Source organism: Leptosomus discolor, chromosome 16 (genome assembly GCF_034619465.1).
Source record: "Leptosomus discolor isolate bLepDis1 chromosome 16, bLepDis1.hap2, whole genome shotgun sequence".
NCBI lineage: Eukaryota > Metazoa > Chordata > Aves > Leptosomiformes > Leptosomidae > Leptosomus > Leptosomus discolor.
Genome location: NC_141406.1, coordinates 7,201,263 through 7,228,884, shown reverse-complemented (window position 1 = coordinate 7,228,884; position 27,622 = coordinate 7,201,263). Strand labels below are relative to the sequence as shown.

General features: G+C 37.3%; 1 protein-coding gene across 1 annotated transcript; it reads right to left on the bottom strand.

The window, feature by feature from the left end:
• LOC104351974 (septin-2) lies at positions 1-25,552 on the bottom strand. Its single transcript, XM_009958193.2, has 11 exons — positions 25,510-25,552; positions 24,313-24,412; positions 22,709-22,795; positions 21,955-22,078; positions 17,008-17,142; positions 16,423-16,540; positions 10,962-11,063; positions 10,004-10,149; positions 8,844-8,927; positions 7,897-7,954; positions 1-88 (listed from the first exon to the last, which is right to left on the bottom strand). The coding sequence occupies exons 1-11, from the start codon at positions 25,534-25,536 to the stop codon at positions 20-22; spliced, it is 1,050 nt and encodes a 349-aa protein (XP_009956495.1). The 5' UTR covers positions 25,537-25,552; the 3' UTR covers positions 1-19.
• Positions 25,553-27,622: the final 2,070 nt, after the last annotated feature.

The following is a 27,622-nucleotide window of genomic DNA, read 5'->3' as shown; positions in this document are numbered from 1 at the left end:
CATCCAGCTGTTAAGCATCTTAATCATCACCAGGCTTCATCCTCATTTGGGCTTGCATCTGTGCAATCATCTCCTGCATGCGGCGCAGCTGTAAGAGAATCACCCACATGTTTAAAACAATTTAATGAGGAATCCAAAATCCAGGAAACTTTAAATCTTTTTCTTCCATGGTAGAACACAGATCCGATTTGCCTCTTTATAAACTGGAAATGTTAAATTAATTCACATGACTGAATACTTCGTTTTTTCCACCTCAGATTCTTTAATGCATTACACTTAATTTTCACAAAAGATTTCTAAGAATATTTATAATTAAAATCAAGTAATAAAATCCAAATCTTTTGAAGCTTGCAGACCTGTGAATTAACATTTAATCTACAAGAAAGGAAGCACACCCTTTGTGTGTGTGCAGAGGTACACTGCTCGAGTGAGCTGAAGCAGTGTTGTTCTGATACGAGTGCTCAAATCATAATATCATGTATGAATACTAAACTTGTGGCTAACCAGATACCATTGCTAAAAATTTGCAGAGTTAACAGACGAATAACATGCAGACAGAATTTAAGAACTACTTCAAAAGCAAAATAGAAAGATGTTTACAAAATTTGGAAAGACAGACTAAACATATTAAGCACCAATATTTTTACATCTAAACAACGATTTTTCCTGGAAATAACTGTTTTCTTAAAGACATTTTCTTATGACATAAGTTAATTTCCATGTCATAAAAGGCCAGTTACAGATAATGCCTTTTTTTTCCCCCAAAACCCCCCACATTAATTTAAATACCTGTTTCTAAGAAAGAAAAGGAAACTCTAATACAGATTTTCAAAATGTATATGCAAATACCTCTAATTTGGTTTACAAATGACTACATATTTCCTTCCAGATGCAGGTGGGGAAGTTCCACATACAAAACTGCAACTGCCCTATCTTACAAACTGGAAGAGAAATAGGCTGCAATTTCCATGCACATTGTATAAAATAAGAGTCCATCTCACACTGGAGATCATGTAATAATATGAAGCTTGTATAGCAAGTTTTCAATATTCTAAGAATAATTGTGTAGGTTCTAACATATCCACCTTTTTCCTCTTTAGGAAAAAGTAGTTAGAGAATTGCTTTCATTTATTTTCTGTGGAAAGAAACCAAACAAAACTCTTCAGCTCAGAAAGCACTACTATATTTAAACAAGTATACTGTATTTTCATCCAGTCAACCACATTAGCTATTGCGATATTAGTTACTCCATCAGATTCAATACAAAAGAATCTGATAAATGCTTGACTACATGTATGCATTGTTGAGCTGTTTAGTTTAAAAAAAAAGAAAGCTGAAAGAAACAACACAGAACAGGGAAAAATTAACTGCAGGTGCCTATATCACTTTTTCTTGCCTGGCCTCAAACACAGATTTGTGAAAGAGTGAGAAACTGAAGGGCAGAGCTTGCAGCGTAGCCAGAGATAACAGAGCTTGCCTAGAACTAGCTGGCTTGTACACGGACACTTATCCTCTTGCTGCAGCAGCACAGCGTTCAGTAGAGGCTAACTGAGGTTCCTGTGACTGCAGCATAGATACTCTGACAAAAGGAGATTCACACAGGAACAGTGTGAGAAACAGCTAAGTCTGTAATGATTATTATATACATCTACATCTTTCTGCTAAGCACTTAAAACAAAAAGCTTCTGATCAAAAAGATGGCATAATGCTGCAGGCAGGAGGGAAAAAAAAAAAAAAAGCAGTAAGTCTCAGAAATTAGAGTTGCATTGATTCCATGGTCTAACAAAAGAGAAAAGTTTCAAAGATCTATTTGTAAAAATGTAAGGCACCTGGTCTTTTGAACTGCCTCTCTGCAGATTTAGCATCAGAATAAAACTAGCTTTTTGGAAGCTCGCCTACTTGAGCTTTCCCAAGAACACTCCAAGCTGAGCCATGAAACATTCCCAAAATAGAAACCATTCAGTAATCACAGGGGAAGATACTGCTGCACATGTATTATGGTGATTGCTCATACACAGCAGTCTGCTAATAGCCAACATCATATTTTAAGACTTAAATAAAGCATTTTCTTAACCTTAATTGATAAAAATATGCCCACACCATGAAAGAAATCAGATGCTGCATATGACTCAAACCTAAGGTAGGACAAAAGCACCAGGAGACATACTCTGCTCTAACATTAAGATTGTAGAAAGATTTCCATTTTCCATTTCATGTGGTGCTTTTGAGATCTACTGGTGGAGTGCTAGTCTCATCCATTATCACAGAATGGTTTGGGTTGGAAAGGACCTTAAAGTTCCAACCTCCTGCCATGGGCAGGGACACCTTCCACTAGACCAGGTTGCTCCCAGCCCCATCCAGCCTGGCCTTGAACACTGCCAGGGAGGGGGCAGCCACAGCTTCTCTGGGCAACCTGTGCCAGTGTCTCACTGCCATCACAGTGAAGAATTTCTTCCTTACTTCTAATCTAAGTCTCCCCTCTTCCAGTTTGAAACTGTTACCCCTTGTTCTATCACCACACTCCCTGATCAACAGTCCCTCCCCACCTTTCCCATAGGCCCCCTTTCAGGTACTGGAAAGCTGCTATAAGGTCTCCCCAGAGCCTTCTCTTCTCCAGGCTGAACAACCCCAACTCTCTCAGCCTGTGCTCACAGGGGAGGTGTTCCAGCCCCCTGATCATCTTCCTGGCCCTCCTCTGGACTTGCTCCAACAAGCCCATGCCCTTCTTATGTTCAGGGCCTCAGAGCTGGATGCAGCACTGCAGGTGGGGTCTCACCAGAGCAGAGCAGAGCAGAGGGGCAGAATCACCTCCCTCAACCAGCTGGTCACACTTCTTTTGATGAGGCCCAGGATACAGTTGGCTTTCTGGGCTGCAAGTGCACGTTGCCAGGTCATGTTGAGCTTCTTGTAAACCAACACCCTCAAGACCTTTTCTGCAGGGCTGCTCTTGATCCACTTCTCGCCCAGCCTGTATCTGTGCTTGGGATTGCCCTGACCTACGTGCAGGACCTTGCACTCGGTCTTATTGAACTTCATCAGGTTTGCATGGGTCCACCTCTCAAGCTTGTCAAAGTCTTAGCTAAATAATGGCAAATTTCTGAAGCTATTTTAGTGTAGTTTAGCAGAAAAACTTCCAGGCACAAAGCCTGTTAAAAAAACCCAGGCCCACTGTTGTCTCCTATGGCCATTAGTAGGTAAGTCATCATTGAATTTTCCTTTTCGTAAGGAAAGTTGGGGAAAAAAAAAGGTAAAGAAAGTAAAAATAAAAAGGTACACAAGCACACCTATCTTTTTCATTGCATCCTGGGCTACATTAGCATTTTGTAGTTGTTGTTTTTGTGGCGCATTTGACATGCAAACAATCCAGAATGGTTGCTTTCTGCTGTAAAATTATGGCTTCTCAAGAGCTCTAAGCAAGTAACAGTACTCTTAGCAGACAACCTATGAGTAATGATAGCTACCACACACTAAAACCTGGCTGCATAACTAGAGGGCTAAAGTTAACAGGTAATAACTGAACTTAGGGAGAATGCACACAAATATCTTGGAGATAAACCCATTTGCACATAAGAATCCTGTCAGCTCAAGTATAAAATTAAAACTAAAAAAAGAAGAATCAAGCTGTATTATACTCAAAGTGGTAACCATGTCAGCCTCTTTCACAATTCCTCTTCAAGTAGAGGACAGGACACAAGAACCACTCGCACATATTACAATATAAGCTAAAAACAACTTGTGTCTTCACCTTACTAGACTGAAACAATCTTTCCTCTTAATAAAGGTGAATTTAAAAGATCACACAAACAACTGATACTGATGTCATATCAACATCTGTGTTCCCTTCTCTGTTGAGGATTGCAACCATCAAGGGCATACCATGACTTTGATCTTGCTTAGCAGTAAACCCCCTCACTTGTAAGAGCATCACTAATATATTCTGCAGGGAACTTGCATTCATCCCCTAAAGAAAGGATACTACAACATGATAGCATAGGGTCAATGCACGTGATGGAAAGGAAGCTAGGGAGCAATGTTGGAAAATCTGTTAAAATAAACAAATTCCTGTGAATTCATAGATAACAAGAAACCAAAAGAGTAAACTTAACCTTGGTATAAACTCCACTTAGTTTATCATGTCAGGACTAAAATTTGCCTCAGACTACCATGTAACTACTGAGTAGTGACTACACATAACTACTGTAGCAACATAGAAAGGAAACAAGCATTTAAAATGAGAGTTAAGGTTACAGTTAGAAGTGAACCATACAGCTTCCTAATGGCTTCCACACATTAACAGAAACCACAGTTACAGAGTTTAGCTTTACCTACAAGATTTCATCTGTAGTATGTTTTGCCCAGAATACTACTAACAAGTACTACTCCTGCCTGAATAAGGTGAGTGGTTTTTCAGTGACAACCATATAGATACTACAGGAAAATAAATGTCAAAAAATGAACAGTATCTATTTCTCACTGACACACTTCCCCTCCCCATACCAAGTATGATATTTCTGCCCATGCCTTTACATAAGAAAGTTCAGAAGGGAAGAGGCTGCAAGAATAGCGCAAGATGGAAAACTGTAGACAGTGGATTTTCTAGTACACCAGAGTGTTCCCATGACAGTTGCTGTTGGTTAAAAATACTTCCAATACCAAAGAGTACAACTAATCTTGTTAGCTGAAGACAAGAAAAATACTCCTGACAAAGTTGCAATACTGGAAAAGGGGCTACCATCGAGAGAAATGTCTTTCATAGGACATAACTGACATTATAAATAGCAGAAGTCGCTATGGCCACAGCCATCCCACTACCTGGGCAGCAAGCATTGTTCCTTAAAAGAACCACTCAAAAGGACAAAAAAAGGCAATTACTCAAAAAAAAAAAAAAAAAAGTAGTAGTTCATTCCAGCTCCCAAGGGATTCGCATTGCTAATTGCTTACTAAGGGTTTTCCTCTCATGACGTTCTCCCAGGACTGAGACTTCATAGATGAAGGCTGAAGCATTCTGCATAAAGTATGCCTCCTTCCCCCTGCACTAGGCAGTAGCATTCCACAACATAAATTAAACTTTAGAGCTGTTTTTATTTCCCTCAGGTCTGCAGGCCTTCAGCAGCAGTCATGCTGTCTCTCCACATAAAAGTTTTCACCTTATCTTTCAAGAAAACACAGGAATACCTGCAATACCAGGCAGCTACCCACACACCTAAGTGTAAGTGTTCATCACCTCTCACCTACCCGCAGGGCTGCTGCTGGACTCCAGCCTGGCAGCCCCGCCATGGCCCGCTGTCCCCGCTGACTCCCATACTAAACCAGGGTTGTTCTTCACATCTGACAAAGGGTTAAACATATTCAGAAACTTAAAGGACAGAGAGAAAACAATTTCAACGTTGCAATTAATTCTACTATATTCAGCCTACTGCTGACCAAGAAGTGACTGAAGGCAGTGGAGCAAAGGGATTTGCCCAAAGCCTCAGGGTAGCTCACTGGTAAAATCAGAGGAAGTTCGTTCCTTGCTGTTTCATGTAATCGTGGCCTTAACTTCTTTTTTTTTTTTTTTTTAAGTATTGCCTCTCAAAACTTTGAAAGGTTTTTATTATGAAATATTTTCAGAGTAGGAAGAGTATGGCACAACACTACAAACCTTCTAAAGTTTGTGCCCACAATGTCAATATCATCTGAACTGCAGCATATTTACAGTAAGTAACATGGATACCTTTATCCTTCTTTTTACTTCCCAGCTTAGAAAAACAGGTCATCACTTGCAAATGAGCAATAAATCCAAAATGACAGACTAGGAATTCCAAATTGCTGAACTGGGGATCACAACCTTTGGCATAATAAAAGATCATTTAGCAAAAGTGATGCCTTGATAAAGATGATCCTGGCACTAGCCCAAGCATTCATTCCTTCCAAGGTTATATAAACCTCACAAAACTGTAAATAGAACTTCAAGCACCGTTACTGATGGGAATGCAAAACAGGAGGGGAAATGGATATTTGTTTTCTCTGCAAAGGCCATGGAATGCAAGCCCATTTCCTTTGTGCCTCTTTCCTCCCCAGATTTTTCCCAGTCTGAACCTTAGGGATGATATGGAGATGAAGGGATTTCATACCGGCTTATCTACAGAAGATTCAGCAAAGCCTCTTGATCTCTTCAGGACAATAGAACGCAGAAGTTAAAAATCTATTTGTTTTTTCAAGTTCTAACCTAATCCTCTGCAACTTCAGCAGCAGTTATTCAGAGATGATTACTCCCAGAAATTCAAGACTTCATCCCTTTAGCCATATTATATAAAACCCCCCACATTACATACATATTACCTATACATTCACACAAGAGTGGTCAAAATAGACCAGTATATAATAATGTGCCTGACATAACAGTTTCCAGGGCAAATGGTTATAGGGGAATTTTTTCAGATGTGAGCCTTAAGACAAATAGCTCTACAAGGATACCCAAGTTTCTACTTGACTACTAGACATGTTCAATTCATATTGTTCAAACAACAGGCGAAACAGTTACAACTTAAATTCTCTAAGTCTACTGCCTGATTCTTGGAAGCACTAAGAAAAATACCCTAAACACTACCAAACAATGTTCTTGACATTTTCAAAGCATCTAGTATTTCTGGCTATTAGTTGATGGTCTGCTGCTGCTCTGCATACACATCAGTAAGTGAGAGGCAGTTAATTTGTGTACAGAACACTTGCAGAAGTTCCACTCTCCTAAGTGCATGACCATCAAGTGTGCTTAGGCTGCTGAAATGGAGTTACACAGCGATACCGATGCAACTCCAGTAATTCCATTATTAACTACTAGTTACGGTGATAACCAGCAGCTTCTACACTTCCTTTTAGGAAAATTTTTTGTTATTTATGTCAACATGCCAGGGTTAGCCAATAACTAACCAGGTTAGCTATTTTTAAATATAGATGCTATAAATGAAAAAGGAAATTCACAGACCAAAGTAACTATATTTCAAAAATTTCCATGTATGGGAGTCTGAATCTTTCACCTCAGAAACACACAAAACTGCTTGTAGTTTTTTATTGCTTACTCCAAATCACTGCATATATGTATTCATCTTTTAAATCATGCTTTTCTGCATTTATGAACTTGCATCCAAGCTGAATTGGACAAAAGAATGATAAACAGAAACAACATTGTCTTCCAATTGGCAGCAAGACTTAAGTTTTCACAATGCAAGCAGTCCTAAGCATTGGCAGTGTACTACTTGAATTTAAATACTAGACTAAAAGTCTCAATCTTTAGAACTTTAGCATAAAAATGGTAAGTTGAAAGGCCTAGTAATAATTTGAAACCAGAGTAAGAAATCAGAGATGGAAAACACCAAATCCCTAAGTTGAGTGGTACAACAGAAATACTATTAATTTTGCTGCAAATCAAGATTAAGATGAAAAACCATACACATAAATATGTAGTAAGATTCAACAACCTTTTTCTACTCCATAGCCACAAGGCATAAGCAGCAATTTACTGGTAACATGCTTGTAGTATGCCATGCACATCTGAAATGACATTAGACTATAAGTCTACCCCAACATACTATGTTTAAAGCAGCATATGTAGCTGAGAAACATAAACTCATTTCAATACTTAAAAAATAGCAACTATCCTTATGGAAAATTAGCATACAAACTGGAAGTAATAAATACCCTGCCTACAACCCAGAGGCCACATGCTGCCTACCATCTACAGTACGCAAGCGACTACAAACAAGACACTTTGTATGGGCAACTTGTATGTTCAGATTAGGTCTGTCATTTTTCATAGCTCCAATCTTACACTCTGTAGGCAGCAGTTGACGTAGAATACTGAAATTGGAACATAGCATGTTATATTAATGAACAACAGTTCTAGAAGATCCCTCTTACCTCAGCCTCTTTCTGCTGGAGGATTCTATCCTTGTCTACCACTTCTTCTTCAACAGGCCTATTGAAGAAAAGAATGCATTGATGGTATAAAATACAGAAGTAAAAGTCTCCAAGAAGATATTCAAGGCTCATATTTCAGCTAATGTAACAACAACAAAGAAGTCTACATGCTTCCACACAGGGGAAATTCTTAAACCCATGCTTCCCTTTTGTAAAACATCATCTTTGCCTCATAGACTCCTGTTATTTGCTCTCTGTTTCTTAAAATTCAATTTCTTCACTGCTATGGGGCTTTTTTGCCATTTAATCTAATCAAGAGATTTTCTCCACTATCTATCTATCCATGGTACAAAAAAAATCAACCATTAAAAAGCTATGTAGGCTATTTTCTTTCTTCTTTAAGATCAAAATGCTTGGTTGAATACTTAAAGAATAAGTAAAGTGGAGACAAGAATAAGTTGCTACCAAAAAAGATGCAACACTGGTAGACGCAGACTTTTTGCATTAAGTTGCCATGGACAGAAACTTACTAAGAAAAAAAAAAAAAAAACCAAACCCACACACCACCACATCCTACCTAATCAGATAGGCTGAGGCCTATTTCAACGTGCCCACTAGAGTTTATTTTTTCCAAGTAGACACCACCAAACAAAAACCTATCTTCCTTGCGGCCCACTACTACTTTATGCACATTCCAATTAGAAGTATAGAGAAAAGGGAATAGATACAAACCCAAGAACATCTGCTTGTAAGCACGGCACTTTGCTAGATATTACTCCTCTTCAAGTAGAGTGTTTCATACAGATTTCACAAACTCCATAGATTGAAATCTCTCAAGACATAATTTGTTACATACAGGTGCAATTAGGAAGAAGAGCAAGCCCAATGACAAGCGGAAAAAGAAGATACTCACAAGCAGCAGAGCCCAAAGGCACACACGTACTTACTTGCCAGTTCGTTTTAGCCTCTCTGAACGGAAGTTCTCGTAGTGCAAGTCTTGGGTCACCTCCTGCAGGTCCTGCATGTGCGTTCTAGAAGATGCAAAGGGCTATTGAACACTTTGTCCTTCTTGTCAAAGGGAAGAAAACCAGCCTTTTATCTTCTATTTTTGTTTTATACAACAGATGTATTTACTGGAAAAATAGTCCTTACAGACCAAGCCTGCCATAAAGCTAGCCAGAACACTGCTTTCACGTTTATTAGTCTTTAATTCATACTCAAGCGCCCTCCCACCAATATTCTTCAAAGACCCAAAGTACGCTGTCCTCCTCTTGTTCACTAATTACTTTATAGGAGTTGTTTATACCCACCTTTGAAGTGTTAAGAATCTTGCGAAGACAGATCTTCAGAAAGATACTTTAGTTCCTAAAGTATTTTTTTATTTTTAAGTGCTATTAAGTATAACTTGCAATTGAGAAATAGGTGGAGCTACTTGGCTCACATAACAGCTGATATTGCCTAACAATTTCCGATTGTCAAAAAAAAAAAAAAAGGGAAAAAAATGCTTGCTACCAATAACCAGCAGAGGGCAATCCCTGCCCAGCAGAGATTGAAACCAGAAACACACAACGGAATTCAATTTCTAACAATAGCAAGACATCATTAAAACAAAACAAAAAACAAACAAAAAACCCCCTTAAGACCAGCACTTAAAACCTATGCAGGCAGAATATCCATATCAGCTAAGACCATAAAGGGTCGAGGTATCACATTTAACATAGGGTTTCCTATACTGCCAAGAAAACTGAGCTTTACCTTTAGAATACTCTTCACAGTTTAATCAATCTCTTTGAGTAATATTTTAAAAGCCTTTTTGCCCCACCCACTGCAGTATAAGAAAACTTCAATTTACACGTAAAGCCACTAAGTCAGCTCACATAAGGCATAAAAACTTCACATATATCTGGTAATGTAAAATATAGAAAACACTTTCTAAAGTTGGAGATCAGAGGATTACAGCAGCAAAACAAGCTGCAGGGGGCTAAAAAGTCACTCTACACCACCATCAGAGCTAGTTTTGAATTAAGGAGTTCATGTTCTTGTAACTGTCTTGTCATTGTAACAGTTACATCACCACAGGAGATGGGATAATTTTACCATTACTCACACCAGCATTGTGCGCAGTTTAAGGAAATCATTGTGCTCTGGATTTTCAACTTCAACAACTCCCCAGGGATACAGACGGCCTCTGATTTTTTTCCCTTTCACCTCAATAAGTTGATTGGATCCAATAACAGCAAAGGGAATGCTAGCCTAGTTGAGACAGAGCGAAACAAGTTACTGTTTTGATTTTTGACTGGGTACTTTTTTTGTGGTTTGATTTGTTTTTCTTATAAGAAAAGCACAAAGACCTTTAAGTAACAGACAGGAGACGAGGAAAAGAAATGCTGACAAATGCACTTTACTAAAATCCTTCCACATCAGAAAACCAACAAACCCTATTCTAGGCAATGCAGCCTCTCATAAACACCTGTAGTTTTGTTAGGATCAGTTTGTCAAAAGGAAATGATGCTTTGCTTTAGGAACACTTGACTGTTGTTGAAGTACAGTTTGGGCATAATGTGTCATCTGACAACCTCATGCATGGAAGACAGCCAACAGAAGCATACTTCAGATACAGATTAAAGTAGCTAGAGAGAGAATTTCAGATACATTCTTCAAGCACCTTTGCAAGTATCACAGCACAAAGAGGAAATTACTTTAGTAAAACATTTATTATCTGCTCTAACAAGAGGAAAAGTTGTTAATTAGTATAGTAACCATAACACACACACGTTCTCTCTGTTTGCTCACATGTTAAAACATTTGAGTCAGAAAACAAGACTGCAAATCACAGTTCTTGTGGAAGAGTTGCTTACATTTAAAAGAGAAAAGAAAAAGTCACAACACACTACATTTGGAATTCTGATGAAGCAGAGACTGGAATAAAAAGGTTTATAATTCAGAGTCAACATCCAAAGAAAACTTGAATTTTCAACACGTTATAAAGGAATAAAGTACCTTTAAGAATACTGTAGGCTTGAAGAACTACTGCAGCAAAATAATAAATTAGGAGTGAAACTTGCCTTTAAAACTCTGGTTTGTTCTTTAAACTCCTCATCTTCATCAGAATCTGCATCAGGGAGCTGATAAATCCTAATGCCATGTTCAGAAATCTCATCCAGAACCTGAAGTTTAAAAAAGGGAAGAATTAATCAATTCTTATTTCATTAAAGAGGTATTAAGTTAAAAATACATCCAACTGATTTACTAGTCTGTCACATCTAGAAAAACTCAGAATGTTTTTCTGCTTTAAACAGTTTGACAATGTTTGGAAAAAAATCATTAGCATAAATTGCCATTACATATGCTTTGAGTTATGTACTACCAAATTAGTTTATGTCCTACATACTTTACATGGCATTAATTTTGTTCTATCTATGAAGGAAAAAAAAACCCGTATTTTTCATTTTTTCTTCATTCAACAGAGACCTGAACTTCAAGTCCACAAATATCCTGGAAAGAACAGTATAAGGTATAATAAAAGCACTCAGCAAGCAATCTACATGTTTTGAGATGTAAGAAAGGAATACTAAGTGGGAAATCCATCACATCCTTAAAATGAAGAAAGGAAGTCTACACTAGACCTTCTGGGATTTTAATGATTTTATTTTTCTATTGAAAAAGAATTAATTCATGAACGTTGCTGAGATTTTCTAACTACAAAGGTTCTCTTTTAAAGAGCTTACTAACAGGTGCTTTAAAAAGCTAAAACATTTGCTGAGGTTACCTCTGAATTAAACTGTTTGCAATCTATCTGAGATACAATCTGCAAAATCAGAAACGGCTAAATACGAACAGCAGCTCACCTGCCTGTCCACTCAAAGAGAAACAGACTCACTGACTAAACGCATCTTGTGACATTTCTAATGTATGTTTCCTTGCATACGACCTTAACTGGCATATTTTTGTGCAGTGATACAGAAATAAAGGTTTAAAATAAACATATCAAGATGCAATCAAGACCTTCAGACAACAATCTGCAGCTGTACTGGGGGAATAAACGTAAGGACAAAATCTTATTATTGACTTAAACTGGAGAAAGTTATTCAAAATCAGCTACGAGGAAAACCCATCCATAAACAGTTTTCTTTACTGTCACTATGTCTGAGATTAACATAAAAACCCAGACTACCTGTATTCCCGTATACATTCTTTCCCTAATGAAATCACTGCAGGGGTAAGCAGCTAGCATAATTCCAGGCCTCTGGCAGTTTCAAAAGGTGGTACAAGTCAATCCTTTCTTCAGACCTGAAGAGAATGCTTCTACTGCCTTACTATTAAAAATATTTTTTAGAAATCCCATCAAATGCACTGACAAGATTTTTCTTTCACTACAGAAAGTGTGGTGGTATAAGCAGAGCATGAAGAATGCTGAGATCCCACAACAACTCTCTTCAAAGGGATCTTGGATGTCTCAGCATAAAAAGGTTAACTGTGCAAACTTCCTAGACTAGTATTCCCTAATGAGTTGCAACTGTCACCCCACAACCTGCACCTGAATCAAGCAGCAGCACTACTGCAGTAATGAACTCTTACAGTAGACTAAGTTTGGGCAAAATTGGGGGTCTGAGGTATTCATAAAAACATTCAGAAAAGCCTGCATATGGACTGTGCTGTCAGTACTACACATATAACTAGACATTAACTTGATAATACAACCAGACTTCAAATAGATGAGAGGTCTTAATGAGCCTTCTCGTAGTACTGTTGGGTTCCTCAATCCTCTAATAGCTGTGATATAAATAAAACTTGTCCAACCAGACCTTGATTATTAAACAGCTGTTTGAAATAAAACAATCCTTCAGACTATTAGAAGAGGAACGACCATGTGTGAACCACAGCTATTCCCATGACAATATTTTCCTGCCAGGTATATAAACATCCCCCGCACTCACACACACTGAATGAAATATTATGAGCTCCCACCTACACACAGAGCAATATTTAAAGTTTAAAAAAAAGTATAAATAAATAAATTTGGGAATAAGTGTTGCCAATAAGCAATTAACACTTACATTCACACAATTACATTTAAATCAATGCACCTTGTTACTGTTTTTGCAAAATGGAAGATAACTAAATTGTCACCAAATGGCAATAAAAGATGCACAGCTGGGATAGGTGGGGCAGTGCTGCAGTGCAATGTCTTTAAGTAGCTGCATAAAACCAAAAAGCACATTTAACCTGGCTGAGATCTTGAAGATAAAATGCAAGTGAAACAATAACGGGAAAGCCGACAACAAGGGGTGCTAGAATAATATATTACAGCTGTTAAACCTAGTGCTTTCCTGAAAGGAAAAAGAATTGCAATAAAAACAAACTGTATTTTATGGTCCTAACAATGAAACAGCATTTTGCTTCTTCAAATCTGAATTTTATTGGCCTCAGAGGATTCTGTGTTCCTAAAGATTAGCCTTCCCATGGGAAATTAAAAAAAAAGTCAAAATATTAGTTCCCCTCTCATGAAGTCATTCTTTTGAGCAGGTTTCCTTAGCAGCCTTGCATGGCACAGCTTGTGAAACTGCCTTGCATTTCTTCCCACTCAAGAGTTTTAAAAAATAACTTTGAATTCCAGAAAGACCAAACAGGAATTACTCCAAGCTGGGTTTCCTTTGCAAGCACCACAAACTGATCTTGCTGCTTAGTCCAAAGTGGCAAAACAAAAACATTTTACTTCAGATTGATGGCCAAATGGCAGAAACATCTAAAAAAAATAAAGACTTCAAGCTGCGTCAGCAAAGAAGGATTTTGATTCTTAGTCTTGATTAGAGATTCTGTTAGCCAAGATGCTTTGAGTTAGAACAATATACAGTAGCTAGACTTTCAAAGCTTTGGAACCACATTATACATTTGACTTAGTATAAACTCAGTTCGTAGAGTGACCTTTTCCAGCAGTACAAAAATAATGAAGACTTGTTCACCTGCTTCCTAACCACTCCCTCAGACTACAGCATAAGCACCATTTGTCTTGTTATATTTAGCCAGTGCATAAATGGAGTGTCCACATACGTAAGTCAAGACTGTTTCAAAGACTAGTTAGTTAAAAGTAACTTTGCTCAAACTAGAAAGAACCAGACGTGGATTAGCACTGAATATGATCAAGAGAGGTTGCCTTTAAATTAACCTGTTCCTTACAGGACATGTAAACCAGGATTCACCTCCACTTATGCAATAAAGGTGCATCATAAACCCTCAAACATCGCTTACAGAATTGTACTGAAAAATAAGCAATTCCAAGTTCACATTGGAAAATACGTTTGCTTGTGCTACTGCCATGTTTCAGCTAAAATCCGGTGTTAACAATACAAAGAAGTGAACGTCAAACAGCATTTGCACTATACTATGCTTGACCCTAAAAGAGCCCACCAAGCAGCAGATAAAAGGAGCACAGAAGAAAGAGTCCCAAAACAATTACATCAAGCATTAAAACCTGGTAGGAGTATGTTCCTCTTCATTTCACCCAAGAATTGCTTTTGTGAAAGATGACTGTAGCTAAAACCTATTTTATATCAGTTTATTTTATGTATTTGAAGTGACAAAGCAGAACATTCAGATTCCCAGTGAATTATATTGTCAAATAATTAACATTCCACTTTAATGCCTGCTTTGAACTTTTCACCATCGTTCTGCTATCAAATGATGAACTAAAAAATAAGTACCTATGAAAACTGAGCCCGAAATACACTGCTGAAAGATCAAATACAGTTTCTTTATAAAAAGTAGCAGCTCCACAAACAATATTGCTATCAGATAAAAACCTTTCACTCTGTCAGTACAGCCACAGAAAAAGAAGCAATAAAACCAGAATAAGCAGTCACATCTCTGCTTTGTTATTTCCCTACGAGTTCCTTCAATTTGCCCATAGTACCTGTCATGTCCTCATAGCATTTGTGGAGGAACAAAATAAAAGCTCAAGGGCCTGGACAGAATTTCTCCCAGCAAGATCTAGAGGTCCTTTTTAACTCAAGGAAATCCTTTTCTTTTTCTTCTTTTCCTTCCTCCTTTCATCTAGTTCATCATAAAGATGATCACTTTTGTATAAACACCTCTCCCCCCTCCAGTGAAGGTTCATCTACATTGCAGACAAGGTTCCTACAGTCACAACTGTCCCCACTTGAAACTTCTTCAGATACAGAGGATTTACTCCATTTCTTCGGCAAGTTTTCTCACATCACTGAGCTTTATACAAACAAAGCAGCAATGCCAGCACTACCTCACCTTGCCAAGCTGTAGTTGCTTACATGCCTATACAAACCATGGTCGTACCTTCAATTGTGGCACTGGTCCATCCAAAAAACCCCCAAACAAATCCTCTGAATTTAGACTGAGCTCATCTAATGTGCTATTTTGTAAGCACGATTGTAACTATACTATTTTCCCAGTTAAATAAAGCTGTACTCTCTCCAAGAAAAGAGAAAAATATCCCCACAAAAAAAGCCACTGGAATAAAGATCCAACAACCATTCTTAAGAACTATTGGAAGCCAGAGAACCACAGTCAAAAAACCTCATGCCCTCCATGAAAATCAAAACATGGTAGCATAAAATGATATTAAGATACAATATAAAAGATTAAGATACAATCTTACCATGAAAAAAAAGTTTGCATACTCTGGTGCAAAGTGAGATTGCATTTTACAATTACTAATTACCGCTGTACTCCTCACAACATAAGTTATTAAACTTGTAAAAATTCACAGGCTTTGTAGGGTTCAAATCTATCACAGTTTACAACTGAATTTGTGTCAATAGAACCTGAAAAAAGCTTCTGATCTCAATAAATTTTACTGAACAACCTCTCAGCATAATACAATCTCACAACCTACCCATTCCTTTCTTTACGAAGATGCAGGAAGTCATTCTGAATCAAAGAGGATAAACCATGAAAGATTAAATATTTACATTCATTAGCCAGATTATTCTATGATGAGATTAAACAGAAATTAGATTTAAGGTGAAAGACTTGTACAACCACAAATATGTACTTTATTCCTGAAGAATTCACTACAATATCATATTTGGCAGAGGCTGGCCTGTCTTAGAAAGGTCTGGCAAAACAATAATTCAATCTTCCAATGCAAAAGGATTTATTTTAGTACCACTGTCTGGAAAGCCTTTCTCCAATGCAATGCTTAGTATGTCCTGGTATTTCACATAACCAGATAACCTAGTAGGAAAAAACCGTATACAAGACAACAGACATTTTTCTGTTAACTATGGAGCTACAAAAAGCATCCTGCTAATATATTAGCCTGACTGTCCTGCCTCTATATTAGTGTTTTAGTTATTATCACAGATTTTAGTTTGGAAACTTGCTTAATAAGTGCACCCATGGTACAACCACCACAACTTAACCACATTTATGCTTTCTGAAGATTAGGTCCTCGGCCAATATCATTCACCCCTCTTCAGTTTGAATTTACTTTATATTTGGCTTTAACATTGTATGGGTTGCATTGTTCTCACGATCAAGTGTTAGACCTACTCTTCTCTTCAGCCTTTCTCTCTCCTTCAGCGTCAGTGTGTCAGCCTTGGCAATCACAGGGACAATGTTGACTTTTCCATGAAGAGCCTTCATGAATTCTACATCTAATGGTTTCAGCCTGCCAACAAGTAGAAAACAAAAAAATGAAGGGGGAAAAAAAAAAAAAAAAGGTTGGTGTTTGTTCGGTTTTTTCAACATACCAAATGTACTAAAAATTATTTTGAGTATCTACATAAATGGTATTTCCAGAATAAATTAAGTTGGAGCACTTGCTGATCAGCTTGGTTGTATAAAGGCTGAATTGCAATTAAAATTGTCACTATAAATTGGATATTATAAGTGGTTATGTTTCTGGGTGATAAACAATGTAATACTGACTGCTTCAAAACAGTCTTAAATGCCAAAAAGAGGACAAAGCAGAGGAGAGCATTAATCCCCGAAGACCATTTTAATTGCATTGGCTAACTGACAGGGTGGGAAGTAACTCAATTAATGTTGAAGTTAAGTTTCCAGTTCAAGTAATGAACAGACTTATGAACAAGACACGGCGCCCTAAAATACAAGAGCTCAAGAGCTTTTTCTTACCCATGCCCAAAGGGAGAGATGAAGTAAAAACAGCAATGGACTCTGTTGTCTATAATGTGGCGCCTGTTTAGACCGCTCTCATCATGAAGGTATCTTTCAAACTGGTTGTCAATATACTGGATAATTGTTTTGAAGCTGTGGTATGTGGTAGGGGGAGAGAGAGAGAGGCATCTTAGATCAGCTTTAAAACAATAGAAGAAGAATTATTAAAAGATAAGAACAGAAGGAGGAAAATCACACTTTTATTAAGAACACTTCTGTTACAAAAATTCAACTTCCTAGCATTGTGTCTACTATTGAGGAAAAGTATTTTGATAATGCAAAAGGATATTTTCATAGCAACCATCAAGTGTCTATTTATGCCTAGAGCTACTTTCAAGCATTACTGTGTCCACTGGATAAAAAGTTCAAGTGCAAACTCAGGAAAAAAAGCACTCTCTGCCGAGACAACATAGACAGGAACCTCAATCTGTTTCTGCTTTTTTTTCTGGGGGTAGGGAGCGAGGATCTGTTTTTAAACCAGTTGACAAATGACATATCCCGGATATCCTCTTGATTTACAACCCTGACCCTAGAGCTAGGTTTCTATAGTTACCTATGAAAATTCTAGTATTCTAGTCTGTTTGAATTAAGTACAAATACATTTGCAAGTCATGCACTAAAGCATCACATGATTTATTAAGCTTTTTTTGTTACCTTGCAGAATCCTGTTCTATTGGCAAAGAAAAATAATTCCTACTTAGTTCAAGGCAATTTAAAATATGCCCTACAAAGAGGTAAAGGAACACAAAATTTGATCACACAGATTAATCAGATACAAAAAGCAGTGACTAGAGAGAGAAAAGAAAACACAATGCACTACTAAGAAGATTTTTTTAAGATATTCCAGAGCATGTAGACACCTGCAAACAACATTAATATAAAAGGACACTTTATATTAAGTACTGCAGGGGAGGGAAATGAACACACTGATGAAGATAAGATTAGGCAGATGATTGTGTGTCATGAACATACCTTAACCTACTTGGGGAGAAACTAAGCAGAACACTAACTTGAAAAATAGTATTTCTGCCGTTGAGCAAGTACAAATTTGACTAGAGAAATTTAAGGAGCAAACAGTCACGAGAACACAAAAAAAGAACTAATAATCTGGGAAATTAACACATAAAACGATGGCAAACACTGTGACAGGCAGTGAAGTTCAACCCTGAGCAGCATGGCTGTAATGAAGATAATGAAAGAAAGTAACAAGAATGTTGGAAGAGATCCTGGAGGGAATTTTTTTGATTTTCCAAAGTTCAGTAAGCTTTTAGATCTAGGAGGAACAAATCCATAGTAAAACATATATACACACACGTTTATATCTTTGCAAGATTTGCACCGTTCTAAGTCTTACTACAGAAGAAGACACAGCAAAACGTGGTTATTTATTTGGTTTCAACCTTAGTGCTGCTCAAGTCTTTAAGAACTAGCATCTTAATACCTAAACATTGAAAAAGGACAACATGGCTTATGTTCCTGATGATTTTAGATACTCTCCTCTCAGCTGGTGAAAGGTAATGAGATTGAAGATGTACAAATATTAGGGCAGAAACAAAGCACAAACAATGGGAAAGCAACTATCACACATTTCCCTGGCAATGTAACTAGTTTACGTGCAGTTTTCTAGCTCTAACAGCTATGATTTTCCCTACAAATACGGCGTTAGTGTCCTGTACCTCCTGACTTCCGGGAAACACCTGGCTCATACCACTGTGCTATCATTACTTAGGAGATAGCACATCCTGTATTGTAACAGCAAACAACACAACCATTGCATTTAAGCCCATTGGGGAAAAATGAACAATATTACCAAGCTGCCAAAAACCACAAAATACAGCTTAACATAAGCCAGTAAAAAAAAAAAAAAAAAAAAAAAAAAAAAGTTCGCAGCAGCCAGAAAGCAGTTATCAAAGAACAGCCTGTGACACTGCAACCAAGATGAAACGAGGCATATGATCAGCAATATCTAACAAGTTAACCTGTAGTTTTTGTCAACCATCTTTTTGATACTAGATTGGATCCCAAATCTATGCATGAAGCAATTTTTTTTTTCTTCCCCTCCTTAGATCCTTTCTCTTGTCTGATGAAAGATGTTATTTTAAGGTCGTGCTTCTCTTGTGATCCCAGTGTCCTTATGCATGGAAAAGCCATTCTGTGCTTCAAACCTCCCACTGTAAAGAGTTTTGCTGTTCTCCAAACACATGCCTAGGCTGATGCCAAGAGCGCTCCTAGGTGTAGTTTGATTCTAGAATACAGAACTCCAGCTAGCACTAAAGCTTCACACAAAATCTAAAAAATTATCACTATGGTTAACTATGGTCAGCATCCACCTTTTCTTACAGGCTGTTTTAAGTACAACATTATTTGGAAAACAAAAAATAATCTACTTTATAGATTTAGTACAACACATTCTCCAATAACTCATTTCCCAGTCCAACATTGTTATTCTACCAACTGGACAAACTCCTGACAACACATAATCCTTACTAGCACTTCTTTTGTGATAGAAAATACATAAAAGTGACCCCATCTCCCATCCTTGAAAGTCAAACTCTAAAATTAAGCCCTTTCATCAACGCAAAAGCCAAAAGCCATTAAGAAATCTACTCAGGAGAAAGATATTTGAAACAGGATCAGTGATTGCTGCCTCCTAGAGACACCATGCCAGTTTGATTTACTTCTGTTCAAAAATAACCTTAGTAAAATTCATCACTCTGAAAAACAGGTAGCCTGCACAAATTGCAGCTTTCCCAAAACAGGTGCTTTATAAAACTTGGACCAAGATCAGCACCACCTACCGGTTAACCGTAACTGCAGCAAGTGCTCCTGAACACAAATATAAATTCAAGAACACGAACTTGCTGCTTCCTCTGAACTAACAAGGAAGAAGAGTAGTTACACTGGGTTAGTCTTGACTATAGTTTGAAACAAAGAGTCCATCCATCCAAGTCCCTATGACATCCTGTAAAGACTAACAGACTTAGTCAAAAAAACCACTCGTCATGGCTTAAACAAAGTCTTTTTGTATGACATAAGGAAATGGGACTAGACAGAGACAATTAAAATTAACTGCATCCTTTTATTTTGTAGTATGTATGTACTATTTGTTCCCATAATGTATTTTGTTCATTAATATTTGCCACAGAAAACTAAGTAAAACCAGTAAAGTGTTCTACTGGGTCTGAATCACCATGGCATGACTCTATTTAGCAAGCCTCCAGAAAGAAAGAGGAAAAATCTGAACACGTAGGTCTCTAAGAAACATCTTAAGAGAATAAACAAAAGGCATTAGAACACAATCAACAGGAAGAGCTCTATGTAACACAATACACAGGCTGCAGAGCTCTCAGCTCCAGCGGAAGGAAGCTCTAGTCAACAGTGCACAAAATAAGCAAGACCACACTGCAGTCCAGAAAGATGCCTGAGTGTTACTCAGAAAGTTCAATTATTTTTAACTTAATAAAGTAGAAAAAGTAGGAGGAAAATAAAAATCCCACTACAGCTTCACTTTCAAACTTTCCTTTAGTATATTGTATAACTTCACTGCCTTCACTTTTGCTGTGTTTCTACAGTACACCATAGAAAGAAAAGAAAAAACATGTATGGTAACACTGTTCTTCAGAATGCTCCAGATAACAAAGCATCCTGTCAAGAAAATATTACAAAACATTCCATTAGCATTATAAATGTTTGTTTTATCAGATATTTGCCTCCTTCCTGATCTTTAACTTATACTCAAATGAACCAGCATTAGCTTTATGCTCCCTTTCTCTGCACAGCGACACTTTGTTTGCTTTAGGATTACTACCACAAAAAAGTGTCAACAAAAATTAATGGCCAAGCAAAATAAATAATACTTCTTAAGACAATCACATGGAAATTCAAAGTTTGGCTTTTAGTTGCACTGGAATAATTCAGGCACCCTAGTAAGCACATTAACATAGCTCATCTTTATTTGAAAAAAGTTATCACAAGATCAGTTTTCCACAGTTAAAGTGCATGACAACGATAATTTGGAAATTATGAACAAACTTATTAATTCTAATTTTGTTACAAACTGCTCAATTCTTTCATAACTATTTTACCATTTTCTTTCTTCACAATCTTTATGCTACAGCAATTATATATGTTGTCCAGTGTATCTGCAATTATTTCAACCATTTCAGATTATCAGTGGTATTTAGGCCAGAGAGCGCTAATAAATAGTAAGTCTATCATTATAAAAAATGCAGTTCTATCCAAATTGCTAGTAGTACATATAAAGGACAGGGAATGAAAAGTACTGTCTTAAAAAATATAGAAACCAGATGGGCCAGAGACACAGAAAGTAAAAGACAAACAAAAAATTTCCCTCCACCACAATTCTGCCCTATCAGAGCAGCTCTGGAGACAAAAAGTTGACTGCAGTTGTTAGTCACAGAGAACCTTACTAGAGGAAAAGCCATTAATTTTGAGGGAGAATCACAGACGGTCTAGAGAACACTAACCAAACCTTTTAAAAAACATTAAAAAGTGATCAGAAAATTGAAACATAAAGTTGTACAAAATCACACAGTTTTTTTACTAGAGATGTGTATTTTAGGCAACAAAAATTGTAAGAGAAACTTGATTTAAAAGCTCACATGAACTAAACAATCACATCACTGAAAATATGAAGATGAGCATGCAGAACGCAAAAGTGCTTAGAAAATTGTGCTTAACTGCAAGGACTCAGAAAAAAACCTCTACCATGAATTCAAGATAACACTCCATTAATGTTAAGAATAATTAACCTGTTGCTTTCTTTTAGTACAAAGTTATCCAAAGATCACCAGCTGGATTGCTCAAGTTCAGAGAGACGGACACGCTAGAGCAGCGTTTGCATGCGATACAAACTATCAAGCAAAGCAGTATTTACACACATACCAGTCCTGGCTGTTAATGGCATCTCCATATCCTGGTGTGTCAACTACTGTTAAACGCAGTTTCACCCCTCGTTCCTCTATCTCTACTGTAGAAGCTTCGATTTGAACTGTTCTCTCTATTTTCTCTAAAATAAAGGAACATTTGGATTGTTATTATCACTATCAATTGCTGCAGAAACCCCCGCAGGAGGGAGCAATGGAGGAGGAAATGCAATCTGAAGTGTACTGTAACCTACATGACAAAATATTTTAAAGAAAAAAACAAGCTAGCTAGTCAAAATTTAACACCGCATCTTTGTAAATAAAGAAGAAGCAATGAACTAAAAAAAAAAAAAAAAAAAAGGAATTTACTTACGACAATATGCAAAAATAAAATTCTCAGAAGCCAAATAGATTCTTTGTCGAAAGGTATTTACACCTCTAATCGGGATTGAAGGCATTACAGGCAAAAAACATTTGAGGAAATGGGGATTAGAGCAAAACCACATTTAGGTATATTGACACCTGAAAAGTTTGGGGGGTTGCGTTTTTTAATAAATATTGATAAAGAAACAACGAAAGCTGAGTCTTTGAAAAGAAATATAAATGAGAAAGTGACAGCTCAAAAAAAGATGATTTGGAGGATTAAAATACATCTAGACAGCATCAAGAAAGGATCTCATGGGTGAAATTATCATCAGAATGAAGCAATGTTAATTGAAAGAACATGAAATTTCATAGGGTATGTGCTGAAGGAACTGCAAAGCCACATTTACCTGCAGCTCCAGGAATATAACGTTCTGGATAAAGATCAGTCAGGAAGAGACTGTTAATTAAAGTGGATTTTCCCAAGCCAGACTCTCCTACAAACAAAATAATTCAGTTATTAAGCATATACACCTTTTACTCCAGGCTTTTTAAAGCACCTCCTCTTTCCCCAGGCCCACATTATGGAGGAAAAATAATTTGTTCATCAGGATCCACCCTAGTTTTTGAGATAAAAACATCAAAGGTTCAGCTAAGCACTTCAAAAAACACAGGAAAAACAAGCCTCTAGTGTTTTTATAAATGCTACATGAAAATGCTAAGTTTACTGTAATAGATTTCATAATAAAAGCTGAAAGGTCATACAGCACTGACTATAGATCTAGAGATAATTAGGTTACTTCAGAGAAACAAAAGAGTTGTTTGTTGTTTTTGTTTTTGGTTTTTTTTTCCACTTAAACTTACAAAATCAGGAGCTGTAACTCTCCTGATGGAAATTTGAGAGCTCTACGGTTTTCCTAAGCTAGAAATTGAACTTGGAACACTTAGGAGGGAGAATGAATAAAGCAATCCCAAACCAACAGCTGAGCTTTGCACCCTTATAGTTGAGATACATACATCCCGTGAAACATAACATCATAAGAAAATTGTTCAAAATTCACCTAAGAAGTTCCATAATTCTAGAACTTCAGGTCATACAAATTTTGTCCTATATCAAAGTTAATAAAGTTAAAACTGCAAATGCAATTGCTAAATCTGAATGTCAAAAAGTCACTTTTTTCCCAACCCAAGGAATCAAAGTAGTCAGTGTTTAGAACAACTGGCCATGTTATTTTAGATGCTACTAACCTAATCTTAGAGATGGAGAAGTTACCTGCATTGATCATCACAATCTACATGAAATAAAAAACTCTACACTTATCACACATTACCCATTTATTTTATAGACATTGCTGAATGCTCTGTCACCAAATAATCCCAAATGGTACTACCTAGCATAGAGAATAAGAAGGAGGTGTTATGCATCTCTTCTCCTTTTCATTTTTTAGTAAGATGCAATTCCAAGGTAACTGCTACAAAAAAAGGTGACAGCACTATGGACTCCGTTTGCACTTGTACAGCATTAAACTGATCCAATGCAAGTATAATCCAAACATGTCACTCAAAATAACTTTTGCCTAAAGGACTTTCCATCCTTCACAGAACAGGCAAATTAAAAGTTTAGTTATACCAGAGTGAGTCAGTATAGAACAGCAGAAAACACAAGAACAGCACCACCATTTCAACAGCAAGACATCACCATGTGCATTCACGCCTTCAGCTGGGGAAATGGGAGTCAACGAAAGATTAAGCAACTATCCCTACCATCTGACGATGAGTCAGGGATACAAGAATGTCGTGTTGGCTCAAAGTCATCATCTTTAATCACTACAAATACTCCCTCGTACCAAACACGACAAAATAGCAAGAGATTTAATTACAGAGCGTGTAGAGGTTCAAAGCTTTTTCTTCTGTGAAACAGTCAATTGCTAAGTAGGAAGACATATACATCTATGTGAAAGAATTCTTGTTGTCGTTGTTTAACAGTCAAAAAACACTTAAACAAGTTACTTACCAACCACCATCAGTGTGAATTCAAAGCCCTTCTTCACAGATTTCCTGTGAACCTGGTTGGGCAGATTAGCAAATCCCACATAGCCTGCTGAGTCGGAAAACTGACAAGAAAACAAAAGTTGAGTATAAATGAGATCTCCTTCCCCCGAAAAGTTGAAACAGAGTTCAGTTGATTCTATACAATAAAGTGCAGAGGTATATAAAGCACATGGTAAAACAGAGAATGAAACAATTTTTTGCTGCTATAGCAAGGCAGACCTTGAAACAGGCCCATTTACCAAGCAGACTGATATAAATAGAAATCTGGTACCTTGAGCTACACATAAACAAAAGTCTCTCCTTGGATAAAAAAAGATCTGCAAGCTTGCAAGAACACACTATTATTAATCTTAAAAAATCCTGAAGGTTTTAAGCCAGAGGTCAAAAATATCTGTTCAATTAGGTATCTGCTGCTACTATCCTCTACAAAAATAAATAATGCATACACTCACATGTAGAAAAACAAGAACGTTGTATAGTAATGCCAAGATTACAAGATACAATCACACAGAGATCTATCTTCTGCTTGTTAAACTGTTCACCTATCTTCACAATGTTTAACTTCTAACATAAAAGCAGGAAAAAGAAATGCGTCTGAAAAACTTATCAAAGAGATTTGGGCTATAAAAAGGCCGGTCTGCTTCACCATCTGTTATCAATTGACTGAAAACCTAATAGGAGCCTAAACAAGAACTGCAGCCACTTGATTTAGAGACCTATGAGCTAGCTGGAACCAAATGTTTTCTGCACAAATGAGTTTACAATGAGAACAGTTTTTACACAAGGACATACTTCCAGTGGGGTGGAGGGGATAGAGGGGAAATCACTTAAAATGCAATTAGTTATCTGCTAACAATCCTTTTAAAACCCACCCAGATAGGCAAAAACATTAGAAATGAAGGTTTGTCAAATGAAATTTCCTTAGGCAAAGGCATCCTTCTAACTGTGTAAGCAAACACTGAATGTCTGGCAAACATCCGAAAGCCTTTTCCTAGAATCACATGGAAGCTCTGTTTCTACTAGAGTTCCTTTTGAGAAACACATGTGAAGCAAGAAGGTATCATTTATTCACTATTTTATAACTTCAGTAAAACTACAAGCATTTTCAGAAGTGGAAAAGATTCTAAACAAAATTTTGGCTATGCAGCCATGTCTTTACCTTTACTTTTTCACCTGACTGAGACATGTTTTGTCACTCCAAGTTTCAGACACTGGAAAATAAAACCCATAGTGCATGTTAGCTGACTTGAAGATCACATTAATTTTAATTTTGAACTGATCAATTGCATGTAATAATCACATTTTATACTAGTAGAATGAAATGTCACACATTCAAAGATTACCAGAATAAACAAGTCATAATCAAAACGGCTGCTTCTGTGAAGCTAGTCACAGGAAAGAAATTACCCAGGATTATCAAAACTAGAATACTTCACTTAAATACTTAAAAGTTTTAAAACAGAAAGGTTCCTTTAAAAACCAAAATACTAAAATTCAGTATCCTTAAAGATCTTTCATTCACCCTGTCTTTAAAGAAGAAAAAATATCTACTGAAAGCTAATGCTGAGTAAGCATGGTACTCCTGATGTAATTTTTCTTTTAAGTTCTCTGATTCTGTAATTGGCTAATAAAACGTGCAATTCATATTCTGTTCCAAATCCACTATAAAAAACCAGCACAAGGAGGTCCATTTTCCTTCCATTTTTACCCTTCCCACCTATGAATTACATGTTTCTTAAAGATGGTTTACAAATAAGTGAATGTTTGGACAACCTAACTGTTGTCGAAAAAAATTATATTTGAGAATTATGACCACATAAAAAAAAACTCTCCCAAGAACAGGGCACCTATGGGATTTCCAGGTAAAGGTTATAACATCAAAGTAGTGTCGCTGAACGCGAACACTACCCAGAACACGGTAGAACCTTGGCACTTGGCGAACTGTTGCTGGACGTGAAAATTTGCCCTGATCTGAAGGGCTATCAAAGAAATCTGTTCTTTAGTTTCAGTCGCCCAGAACAGCTGGGTTTTGGCAAGCCCTTATCTTTTTCCTCAAGGATGTTAGCTGTGCTATAGATTAGTTATCACGGCAATAGGGAGGCCCTTTTATTTAGAGTGGCCACAGAGCACTGACAGGAAATGCAGGAGTGGCAGGAGCACTTCACAGCTTGGTTTGTTGACAACGCAGCTCTTGGCCTGAGGAAGCAGGGAAGTGACCTATGCAGGCACCTGTGTGTTCAGAGAGAAATGCTTTCCTGTTGGGTAGCAGGAGTTGTTCTAGCAGGATACAGTCCAGGTTCTGACACTGGCAGTTTGACAGTCAAATCCTAGCAGAGACACACCAAGGAAACCCAGAAGTCAGCATAATTGCAACTTGGCATTTTAAAGAAAACATGTCTTCAGCTCGCATGGCACTTCATTCGCCCTGAAGCAGGCATTTCAAATCCTGACAGCTGTGCAGACACCAGCCACCCTGTGAGCAAGGAAAGTTTTTTGTTCTCCTCCAACTACTTTTCCCCCATACCCAGTTCATTTCCTTGATAACAAAGGCCTAATACATCCATTGCCTGGAAAAACAGGGAGGTCCTGATCCTAATCACCATCTGACAGCCTCTGATGGGATATCCCTCAAAACAGCCTGGGAAACATCCCTGAATAATGTATTTGAAAAAACAGAGCATATTTTTCTTTGACCAATATGCTAGGGCTCATTCCAGCCTTCAGCCAACCAGTGTCTCAGATCCTTATAAAGACAGTCACAACCTCCCTAACAGACGTAACTCGTTGCTCTGTCCACATGTTGTTTCTACATTTGGAAAGCTCTGTTGTCACCTTGTCTATGAAATCAGTAACATAATTCAAGCGTTTAGAAAAGTTCACAAATAGTCACTGTCTTGAGTGCTAATGTAGATAGACTTTCTGGCCCATTTCTCACAGTAATGCCAGATGAGAAGCCACTCAGAGCAGCTGCCTATAGTTAAAGGTGAAAAGGGAGAGCAATTCAGTTTTAAACATGTATGGCAAATTCTCTAATTAATTCTGCTTTAAACTGACACTATAGTCACATCCATTGTAGCATTACTCAAGCTACTTGATTAAAAAGCAGAAGAATCAAAATTATTGTCAACTGATTATGACACATCTGACTTTGAAATCAGTCTGTCATCTCATAAACCCCCCAAATTTACAATAAATTGTTCCACAAATATAACTTAGAAAGCCTGTTTTCTACCGGGCACACCACATTCACCTTGTGTCTTACTCTGACCAAA

Coding starts and splice junctions, on each gene's coding strand:
- LOC104351974 (XM_009958193.2), bottom strand. CDS start 25,536: ATGTCTCAGTCAGGTGAAAAAGTAAAG. Junction 16,541..17,007: donor ATCTCTCCCTTTGGGCATGG/GTAAGAAAAAGC, acceptor ACTTGTTGGCAG/GCTGAAACCATTAGATGTAG. Junction 8,928..10,003: donor AAACTGCGCACAATGCTGGT/GTGAGTAATGGT, acceptor TGCATCTTCTAG/AACGCACATGCAGGACCTGC.